The following is a 12,013-nucleotide window of genomic DNA, read 5'->3' on the forward strand; positions in this document are numbered from 1 at the left end:
TAGCATGAGAAGAGTCCCTACACATTAACCAAAGCACCAACAACGTAGTTAGTGTTATTTAGTTTATCAAAAGAGTGTTTTGAAAGACTTCAACTGGCCCCGGTAGCAGATCCTCTCATAGTAAAGTCCATTCAAGTCAATTACCAAATGCAATCTAAAAGGAAAGAGCCTATTAATGCTTTGTTATCTGTGTAGGGACTCTTCTCATGCTGCTGCAGAGGTTTGGTGTTATTTTGAGCAGTATTAATAATTAAAAAAGCTGTTTTAATGCATTCACCATGCTGCCCCATACTAATCAGTGTTAGCCGCAAGTTGGCTGTTAGCGACTGTCCGGGATTTCTCCTTTAATAGTTGTTACAGGAAAAAAAATTGTGTTGATGGCTTATTTGATGAGTGTATTTGCTGAAAAATCACCCCGGAATGATTTTACGCCGGAATTTCACTTTAATGTCAAACTGTGATATTCATGTCTAAAGGTACCTGCCCACACACACATTACTCCTTTAACTTAGCATGCTTTTCACTGGAGCAGCTGAGTACAGCCTGCATTCATTCTGCACCCCTTAAAAAGGCTCTGTATGAATGTTTTTTTTTAATATAGCTTTTAATAAAGATTCTACATATCCAACCTTTAACTTTATGTTGTGGTGTGGTTGTGTTCACCCCCTGTAGTCTGTGTTTGGATCGGGCCGTGAACAGGGAGGGGGTTGTGTCTGGATGGGAACAAAAAAAAATCCAAAATAAAGATCACGTGTTGGCCTGGGTTTTTTACTGCCTTGAAACAGCGCCCTCCCGCGGAGCACGGCGGTATGGCAAAAATAACAGCTCTTCAGGACGCAACCATTCGCTTGGCAACGAGGGGATGCAATCACTGATAACGAAAAAGCTGGGGACATTTTCAGTTTGTGGTTGAAAAAATAAAACCTTAATTTTGACACACAAGAATGACAACACGTTTCCAGGCATTTTTTGTGTTGTATTGTATATTTACAAAGGATTATGTTGTCCCCCCCGCACTGAACGGTAGTGGTGCGGTCCAATAGTATTGAAGGCAAAGCTGAAAACAGCAGTTTGTTTTCACCGAGAGGGAGAAGCGTCGCTTTAATCCGCCGCCGACTTTTTAAAAAAACGGTTGTAACATTTATTTTATACCTGGTCGGTTTTCGGACAGCGGTTTTCTTAGCTCGCCATGGCTCTGTGTGGGGGTGTCGGAGCCATGGCTTTACCCAGCGAGCTTATCGTCCATATATTCTCATTTCTGTCCGACCGAGACAAGCTCCGGGCCTCGGCGGTGTGTTCACGGTGGAGGGAGTGTCTCTTCTACCCCGCGCTGTGGACAGAGCTCAAACTGCGGATAGGTGGTGGTTGTAACGGCGGCTCCAGCTCAGAGGAGACCCCGAGGCTGGAGTTCCTCATGCGTAAGTTCGGCTCCTTCGTGCGGGAGCTTCAACTGGAACTCGCACCGGTGGAAGGCTACCTCAGTCCCCTGAACAACGACCCGTCGACCACCAGGATGGACCAGCCCGACAGCGACCCGCAGCTCTCCGAGCGATGGAGAGACGCCATGGCCACCTACTTGGACCAGGTGTTGTGTGTGTTCTCCAGCATCCGCAACAACAGGTATAACATTATACATTTGCCAATTCTGAGTGTTTGTTTTTATTCAATGTCAGGAATTACACCCTCTCCTCTTTTTTTTATTAATAATTATAGTATTTGGTGCGTCGCAGTAAGCTAGCACCGAGCTAGCTTTAGTTAGCTAAAAACAAACACTGACATTAGGTGTTACGTAAGAGGGCACGTCTTTGCGGTGTTAGCAACCAACGGTCTCTCGTTACGTTAATATAACTCACAGTAACAGCATTGCATTACTTAGAATTACATTTACAGTAATAGTGAGATGCATGTATGCTTCAGTGACAATGCCAAGCCAAGCGTTTGTCTGCGTTTCTTTTGTTTTCCGGTTCTGTTTTCTTTGTTAAATTGGGGGTCTCCATACCAGCAGATACAATGCAGCACTGGTGGTGGCTAGGGAAGGCTTTGTTGGCTGTGACTTGCTGATATCAGCACTGACACACACACACATACATATACAGTGTATGTGCATTTACACATTTAGCTGTGGTATGTCGTTGCAGCATAATGTTGGATGTAATCACCGCCGTGCTGCATTCAACAAAACTAGCCACCTGGCTTATTCTGCTGTAGAAGTTACTATCCAGTGAATAAAACAAACTACTTTGCATGTTACTTTGGATGTTAAGGGTCCTGATTACAGTGCAGAACTTCTCTCTATTCTCCCACCTTCTGTATTATTCTCTACAGTGCTTTGTAGTGTTGGAATAGCGTCCATCCAATGCTGTGTAGTTCTCTGCTGAGGGGACTGAAACCAGTTCTGTTGTCTGACTTCTTCTCACTGAGCAGTTTTCCATTCAAAAACCGACTGACGAACCCAATTTGTGTCTGGAAATGTGACAGTTCAGTACATCCAGATGTCAGTTTGCTCACTGAACTTGCTTGATTTTTTTTTTAATGGTGGAGTGGATAATATCACCCCACCAGGCAGCCCAGAACAGAAACCTGTTGAGTTTTGCTTTCGTTTCAAGAAGCTACGCCCCCTCAGAATTGGGAAATTTAACTAGGTTGGACAACTTAATTTGCTTTGCAGTTGACTCTAAAACGAATGCCTGCAAACATCCAAGTAAACACACCAATGCATGTGCAGCTTTGTCACATGCAGTTGTCTGGTTCCAGTTCTTGTAATATTTGAATATCACTAATGCCACCAATATTACAAATTTTATTTTGTGGTGCAGGTTTTATTGTTTGCTTTACATGTGTTTTACATGTTACAAAGTGGTTGCCAGTAATGGGAACCAAAGGCCAATAATTGGTCGCAAATTTCTTACAATGGTTGCCAATGGCAACCGTTACTGTCAAGGTCTAATTTCTTGATTACCAAGGCTGCCATGAAGAATAGCATTTAGTGCATACTGTAGAGTAGCATGTTGCGATTCAGATCTAAATGGGAATTGCTGCAGGTCATGTGCAGTTTCTTAGTTCCACACTGCCATGAGCTAACCAACCACCAAAGAAAATGTTGATTGGGCAAGTGAATATTTTTAGCAGTATGTCATAATAAAATGTGCCATTATGTTATTTCATTGCTATTTGCTATTTTTATTCATTCAAACCGATGGACCACAGATAACACCAGCTTTCATATCTAACTTAAGCTCCAATGTTATTATAAGGTGACAGAAAGTGAGTTTTTCATTCAGCTAACATTGGTAACACTTCACCAGTACTGGTGCACGTTCATAATAACTAGAATAGATTATCCATTGTTCTTTTACTAGCTGTTTCACACGCTTAAGTAGCTGCAAATGAGACTGCTGGTGGTTTCACTGCAGAGGCTTTTTGTGAAGCTTAGCTCACAGCTGATTTACAGGAAGTGGACTGCATCAAACACAGTACATAGTGGGTAAGCCTACGTCATGTGTGACTGCATGGTACACGTGTGGTTGATAATCCTTTCCCGACATAGGTGATCTTTCGTCAGATGCAGACAGTCTGCTTGGAAGACTGTAATTGGATGCATTGTGAACTTACGTTGCCTGCTTTTCAAAGCATCAATGTTGGGCATATATCCGGCTACTTGATTGTTGGCTATCTATTTTGGATGGACTGAACAGAAAGGGCTCCAGACAGCAGCGCAGCAACGTGCAAGGCAGTCATAAATCTGCCCTGATAGGAGACAGCATAATACAGAACAGGGCTAGATTAGATTGCACAAAATGGCTACAGTTTAAGGAATTTAAGGTAAGAGGTAACCCCCCTTCTGACATTGTTTGGATTGTAAATGGTTAAATTGACCACAAGTCTAGCAGCTTCTGTTTAAAAATGTCAAACCCCTTATGCACTCCATGTGATAGAACCAGTTACTCAACTTATAAAGTCAAAGCATCTTTGTGTTTTTACAGTTACTTGGCTGTCAGCTCAAAGGAGAGCCTTCAGCTCAAAACATTAAACAATATTGCTAAAATGGCTCATTGGCATAATCAATCTAGTATTAAATACTTTTTTTCTATATTTCTAACATTCTCTCTCATTCTCTAGAAACCTGCGGAAGCTGAGTCTGTATGGAGAAACCTGTGTTCTGCAGCAAGAGGGACTATTGGACAGCTCCAAGCTGCACCAAATTCACCAGGGGGACAAAAAGATCAATGAGTACGTCTGAGCATAGCAAAATAAAAGTCATAGTCTGTCGAATGTCAGAAATGGTTAGAATCATTTATTTGTGTCCTCCCATAGAGTGGTTACTTACATTGTAAATAAAATGTACGTTATACAGGTTGCAAAATGGTAATATATTGGTGATTGAGTGGTCGCAGAACATCAATGGACAAAATGATATGTATTGTCTTTTTGATGTTTTGTGGATGTTTGTTTGGGAGAGTATTCTTTACCAAATAGCACTGTTGGAACTGGAAACGGTGTGTGATGTTTGGTGTTTATCTCCAGCATCACCTCACCACAGCACACAACATTAAATACACTCGCTGTGTGTGACCAGCTTTCTGTCAACAAACCGTTCGTGTTTGAATCTCTAAATGTTGCCTAGACTGCTGAGGTGCAGCATACTCTGTGGATCGCTGAGTCTCTCAAGAGGGAGCGGTTGATTAGGGACTGAGAAATGCAAATGATGATGTAAGGTTTTTTAAATAATTCAGTACGCCAGCGTGCTAATTAGCAAATATTGGCTCCCCTGGAATATTTTTAAAATGTATTGTTGAATCTGAAGTTATGTTAATGAGGAAGCTGTAGTCGTGCTGGTAAGGTGAATAGAAGCTAATTCTCTTCCGACCTCTCCTCCTCTCCTGTGCTCTCTGCAGAATCCAGCAGTTGTTCATGGAGCTGTTGTCAAACAGCAGGCAGCTGAGGTGGTTGTCCTGTAGTTTCATGCTGGGTCTGGTGACTCCCTGCTCTTTAGCCTGCCTGTCAAATCCTTCAGCTGAGACCCTGCAGCACCTCAGTTTACTGGACCACCAGCTGGGTATGTGTTGGCATGTTTCTGGATTTTCTGTTACTGTGTTAATGCTGTCGGATCATGTTCGTGTACTCCCATAACAGTTGCAACCATAGATACAGTAGCAGTAGTACATTATGTCGGTACAACTTGTAACATCTCTTTTATTTCCCTCAGGTCCCCTCATCTCACCATCAGAGTTGGATCGTCTATCTAATCTTCATTCCCTGGCTCTGGATTTCTCTGATCTGACATCTGAGCTTTGTGGTCTGCTGGCATCTCCACGTCGAACTCCACTGCATCGCCTCTCCCTGCTGCTCAACGGTGCCGCCCTGGAGTTCAAACCATTAGAAGGGACTGCTACAGAGGACGATTGGAAGGCACTGGTAATGCAACATATATCTTTTGTTTCTTATTCTTGTTGGCCTCTGTCAGAAAAATTATTACAGGACAGCATCATGCTCCAATTGATGACAAGTTGCCCTATGCCAATGAAACAACATTTACATAGCCAGATTTGGAGCTCAGCACTGCTCCCTCTAGCTTTGAATAAGTCTCCATGTGTACATCAGTCAATATTACCTGATCCTCCCCAGATTCGTGTGAGTGCCAACCTGCGAGTGTACATCATGGCACTGGAAGTCAACAGCTCAGAGCTCCTCAGGGTCCTAAAGCCTAGCCTTCCCCTAGAGCGCCTCCACCTCGACAGTTACAGCACGCTGGTGACTGACGCCACATTGGAGCTCATCTCTCAGCAGTACAACAAAACACTGACCCACTTCCTGCTCCTGAGGGATGACCCCGACTTTCCTGACTTCAGCATCAATCGTAACGAAGACCCGTTGGTCCTTCTGGCATGGAGATGTACTCAGCTGGCTGTACTGGTGATACATGGTGAGTTGACTGATTGTTGTTTCGGGGATGTACAGTAAGGTAACTTCAGGTTCAGTCTGATCTGTGCTGGGCCAACCTTACGATGGAAAACACAAGTGGTTCTCATGGTTACATATCTTATTAAGTTGTTCAGGCTTGACTGGAGTGATCTGAACAGCTACACTCAACTGTAGATAAACAGCACAGACTTTGAAGCCAGATACTCATCTGCTTCAAATCATGTTAAACTGCGATTCTAATGATTCCAGTTCTGTTGTTGAAAAATAGTTTTACATAAAGGCTTGGTTATCAAAAGTGCTTTGCGAACTTTCCAGGATCAATGTGCTTTAATCCAGTGGTATCATTAATTGCACATGTGGTAACTCAAGGTAATGAGACCTGCAGTAGTTATTTTCCTAAGGGAGATGCAACTGTGGCTGGCAATGAACAATCACCAGTAAGGGACAGTACAAGAAACTGCACAAAGTTGTTAAGGTTAGCAAACAGTTGCCTAGTTACAGTTACAGTCGACACAGCCAATGCTCATGATACAAGTCTAATATTCAATCTCCATTTTGCTCTCCACCAACTCCTGAGAAAAACTATTTAGCATGTTAGCTGCTAAGTGTTGTGTTTGCAAGTTAACTTTGTCTGTGTGGTGTGTGGTGTTTGGTGCTGTGTAGGTAACATACAGTGGGTTTATTTTCACTAAAAACCGCTTCCTGTCATGTTTGGAAACAAAGCTGACACCTAACACTGAGGTTGCTGGAAGTGAGAAAAACCCCTAGTTTTTGCAGTTGCAGATACTTTAAGCTGCAGAGTTGGATGCTTATAATATGTAGATTTGTCACTGTGGGAGACATCTTTAACATTACACTTTAATTTATCCACTGTTAATGTAAAATTTTTGATTAGAGCAGTTTTTCGTCTTGCTTAATGTCCATACTGCACACCAGTTGGTCTAGACAGTGCAGTTTATATTCCTGCCTTCTCATCGGCTTCATCAGCCATTTACAGGCATCCTGCATATATTATGCCATGGTTTGTAACCAATGGTATGTTGAATGTGAAGCTTAAGTTTCATTATTTATTTGTAATATTGTTAAGATTAGTTCAACCTCCCTGAACACATCTCTCTCTCTCTGTAGGTTACACCGTTTGGTCCCATAATTTGGTGGCCATCTCTCGGCTGCGTGGCTCCAGCCTTCGCGTCCTGACCGTCTCTGAGGAGAGCATCGACTTCGATCCGGACCAGTCAGTGTGCATGGAAGGGGACCCTGTCCATAACCTGGTCAAGGAGGTTTCTCTGGGCCTGGGCCGTGTCTGGCACCCTTGCCTGGATTCCAGCCTGGTTTTGTCCGAACCCACCCAGCACTTCCACCGTGAGCTGCAGGCCTTCAGCATGGGCATGTAGGCAGGGATGCCATGTCCCAACACATCACAGCCACACAACTGTGTCAAGACCAGGCCAGATCATCCAAGTCAACTCAGACCTCTGAACCCGGCCAAAAGCAGACCTAAGTGAGACATCTAAACTGGATCTTTAAACAGTCTATGAATTCCATTCATGTAAACTCATGTGAGCTGATTGTTTTTATTTAACTTTTAGTTTTAGTTTTTCTTTCACCAGGGTTTTAGCATACAATCAAGTCCCACCATTTTCCAAATCATTCCCTGTCTCCTTTCTTTGCCTCGTGATTATCTAGTTTGGCAGTGACTTGGAAAAACAGATTACATCTTTTATGTTTTATGTACGTTCTCCAATTAAGAATATCCTTAATTAAAACTTGATATTTATTCAGTTTGGAGTCATACCAACATGTGGTCCCGGGCCACTGACAGTGGAGTCATAACAGTTTTTCACTTGTCTGCTAAAATGGGTCACTCTGCTGCCTCAAATGCCTTCTGGTCTGGCATGGCCCCATCTGGTCTGGTCTTGATCAACAAGTATTCAGAGCTCGATGTCTCTCCCTCACCTTAATAACCTCCAGAGCCTCTGTATGATGTAACTTTGGTTTATTTTTTCTTTGACTGTTTTTCATCTCTCTCTGCTCTGTGCATAACCTTGTTTTTCCTGTGTGGTGGTTCCCTTGCCTGTATAGGCTTTGTGTGTATTTAAATGCAGATATATTATTATCCTGCTCACAGTTAGAACAGGACAGGCAGGTTGAGTGATGGCCCGCTGGGATTTAGGGGGGTGAATGCTTTAGTTTTGAACATATTTTTCTTTCTTTCTTTTATTTTAACCTTTGCTCTGTGTCTGTCTGTCTGTCAGTTCCACTCAAGCAAAAGGTGGAGTTTGTAAACTAACCAATCAATCACTTCCTGGGTAACACAACCTCAGCTGCTTTTTCTGTTGCTCTGAAAGAGCACCCTGTGCACTTGTCCGCTAGTTGGAGAACCTTGGCAACATGGTGGGAATCTCCACTGTAATGTGGCTGACTGTGGCAGGTGCTAATCAGTTTTAATGCTGTTTTTAAGCAACAACCATGCCAGTGCTATCATTCAGATTTATGTTAATGGTTTTATTATGGATTTTGAGCACCTTACTGATGGTGTTATGGAGAATATTGTTACAACACACTTCCCACCCTGCTCATTTGTCGACTTTTGGGGAAACATCAGAAGTGGATTAAATGGGGAGCCTCATCTTAGAGTAAGGATGAATACAGCTGCCTTTGCTCTCCTCTGAGGGTCAAGACTTTCTGACTGGTATCATTGGTCACAGGGCCCTTTTTGTATTAAAATGTCAAGTCAGAGTGAAGAAAAGGAGTGGGAAGGGAGTGTGCTTCATCATATGATGGGCTCTGAGATTTGATAACTTTTAGACAGTTTTGCATGATTCTAAAGAGGAAATAGATATTCATTCTGTAATGCCATAATCGAGAAATCTCTGTGACTACTTCCAAGTTCTTGGTGCGGCCATGCAAACAAAACCAGTATTCTATAGGCACAGCTTCCCCCTAGGTGGCAAATACCAAACCCAGGTTTTGCAGTCATGCCAGCACTTTTGTAGGCAGGAAGTAGTTTTTCTCGATGGTGAATTTCTTGTGTTGGAGTTAAACATTTCACGATAAAGATTAAGAACAGGGAAAGGAGAAGTGTGCACTAAATATAACGAATCTCTCATTCTGTTGGCCAGTCAGGTTTTTGTTTTATATTGAAGGCCTACTTTATTGCTATATTTGCCTCAGAAATTTGGCAGATGCATATCTTGCCACGACGGTCGAGGCTGCTGAATACATGCATTTGGACATTGTAGGTTCCACTGACAGCCAAGACGGGTTATTTTTCAGAGAAGTGGCACCTACAGCACAACAAGGTTTCGGGTCTAAACTGCCTGTGTATTTCTGTGGTGAAAATATTCTGATAGTCTCAGGTAGGCTTTTAACATCACTATGACCAGGACAGCGGCAGTGATGATGTCGAGTAGATGGTGTGAAACAATCAGTTAGTGTGAGACGATGTTTTGTTTTTTTTTCCTCTTGAGTCACAGTTGCCTTGGAAACAGCCCCCTTGTTTCTGGATACAGTTGTTGTTGTTGTTGTTATTAATGATTTTGTTTATCTTGCCATCTGATAAACCCTCGCTCCACCTCGGTTGGGGGATCAGTAAACCTTATCATACATTTGTTTTCAAAGATTAAGGTTGATAAAGACTAAAGAATGGCAAAAACCAGTCTGCTCATTGCACATGTTTTATACTGTATCTACAGTAGATGTGGGGGACAGAGAGCGACTGTGGAGTGAAGGAAATCCATGCTGTCGATGGAGGACCTGCTGGGCCCAATTAATGTCTGAACTGAATGTAGTCAATTTCTTGCCGGGGTCACATGACGTCTGCCTGGCACAGGGGATCTTATCTGGCTTTCATGAACTAGGGTGAAGGCATGGCTTCGATTGAATCATTGTGGCTTTTATTGTGTGATTCTAACTTCTGTGTTGAGGGAGGGGGTGCCTTTTCCCTAATAAATGAAATGTATGTTGTTCAGGCTCTGGAAGTACACGCACGCCATGGTCAGGACTCAAACCGGGCATTGCAGACCAAATATCTTGACAACTGTGAGCATGACTAGTGGATTACTGGGCCAAGTATGGATACACCTGATGCTCCTTCCATACGTAATTGCTGTCAACCAGCCATTGTTAGGAAAGCTGCCCTGTCAAATGGCTTCAGCTCATTTGTTTTGCACACCATGGCGCTTTAGAGGTCGGGGCAATGGCCTCGCAGACTGTGAAGGTCCATATCAAGGTCTGTAGTTTACAAGGTCGACCTGCAATTTTTTTCCTACTGACTGATATGGATCCTGGTTATACAGTGGTCCAGCACATTGCTTGGTTCAGAAATAATTGGTCCCAGTGGTGGGCCTCTGGTTACCAAATGTTTGCTCATCTGTTAAGGGACCTTGATGGTTTAGCCATGATAATCTCTCTAGTCCTTGGTCCATATCTCAGGATAAATGCACTCTGGTACCAAGAGTTTCTTTTAAAGGCTGTCAGTGGCTGTATATACAGTAGTGCTGCAAACTGAAACACTCAGAGGGGATAGCAATGCCTACATAACACATTCAGACCAAAATATGTTGGTTTTTATCTTACCTTCTTCCTCCCCTCCTCGCAGCTTTCCTCCCACCTCCTATTTTTAAGCGCTCCTTTATGTGAAAGAGTCAAGCTGTTGCATTGTGTATAGGCGTCACCTGGTAAGGAGAGGAAAAAACCCAGCGATCTCTAGGAGGATGTCATTTAAACGAGACAGTCATCCGAGCTGAGCAAATAGGTTTTTACCAACAACTTATTTTTTTTAAAAAGCTGATTTTACAAACTCCACCCTCATCCACCATGTGTGCTTCCCCCTCTGGTCCCTGTCTTCTCAAGTCCCCACATGTAATTGGCTCCACTGTACGTCAGGTGGCGCGATTCGGGGTGTAAGTGGCTGTGTTTCTTTCCAGAATAAAAGGGGCGGCTGTGGTTTTCCTCTGACTATGGTCAACTCGAGCAGAATAAAAATTACGTTTAACTCAAATATTCCCATTTGGAAAATGTATTCCACTCCCTAATATGGAGGCCCCAGGACAAGTTAATGTTTTGACAACTTGCGACATCAAAATATTTTGCCGAACTACAGAGTGAAAGATGTAGACTATATGCATGTGAGCAGAAAGGCGTTGCAAAACAATGTCTTCTCTATTATTGCTTCTGTTAGTTTTTGTTTTATTTTACCAAAAAACACACCAGAATGTGAGGGAAGATGGCGTAGAAAGAGCTCTGTGTTGTTCTTGCTAGGAGAGAAGAGGTGAGACAAAGTTCTGTTAGTAAAGCAACGCTCATAGGCAAATTACTTTACAGTCGCATAAAGTTGGCAAAATGGGCGACAAACACGTTCGCAGTATGGCATAGCATTTTGAGAACTACCATCAATGGGAAAATGACTTTCCCCTGATCCCTTTGTGTCATCGCCAATGGCTAAATATTGAGCCATCTTGTGCCTGAAAGCTTCTCCAGTCTTACTGCTTTTCAAACCTCTGCTCTCCCCAACTTATTAGCCTTGTGTTGTGTGTAGTTGTTGCTGTGGTTGTTAGTTCACTCTTTAGGGAAGCAGCATTAGAAGCTACGGTAGCTAGGTTGTCAGCACATGTGTTTTAATATCTCTAAGCGTGCCTGTATTTTTCTGTGCACGTTTTCATGTCAAAGTGTACCCAGTGGAAATGTGTGAATAAGATGGTATGAGTGTGTGAGAGAGAGAACAAGTTGTCCGCAGTGCAGCCGTCATGTTGTCTGCATGCAGGTATGTGTGTGTGTGTGTGTAGGTGTGTATTTAAGGGGAGGGAGGGAGGGTGTAGTCTTATCACTTCTACTGCAGCAGGAAACGGCAACAGGAATCCTTCGTTCTCAGGGTACAATCAGTTTTCAAAAAAGAGGAGGAGGGAAAGTAGCTCAGGCCTCTAGCTCACTCATATGAATAGTAGGAGTCACTGGATCTGTTCTCCTCCCTTGATGTGTTTTAAGCTGCCAAAGACAACAGTGGAACAAACCCAATCCAGACACAAGTCTATCTGAAGTGCCCAAGTGACACCCTGGCAGGAGACTGGTCCAGTATTCTTTCTGACTCTAC

The 12,013-nt window shown here is 43.1% G+C and overlaps 1 protein-coding gene across 1 annotated transcript; it reads left to right on the forward strand.

The window, feature by feature from the left end:
* Window positions 1-1,097: 1,097 nt before the first annotated feature.
* On the forward strand, window positions 1,098-11,699 carry fbxo33 (F-box protein 33). Its single transcript, XM_083924481.1, has 6 exons — window positions 1,098-1,620; window positions 4,120-4,230; window positions 4,896-5,056; window positions 5,207-5,415; window positions 5,626-5,923; window positions 7,051-11,699. The coding sequence occupies exons 1-6, from the start codon at window positions 1,190-1,192 to the stop codon at window positions 7,314-7,316; spliced, it is 1,476 nt and encodes a 491-aa protein (XP_083780607.1). The 5' UTR covers window positions 1,098-1,189; the 3' UTR covers window positions 7,317-11,699.
* The last annotated feature ends 314 nt before the right edge of the window (window positions 11,700-12,013 follow it).

This window comes from Echiichthys vipera, assembly GCF_963691815.1.
Source record: "Echiichthys vipera genome assembly, chromosome: 12".
NCBI lineage: Eukaryota > Metazoa > Chordata > Actinopteri > Perciformes > Trachinidae > Echiichthys > Echiichthys vipera.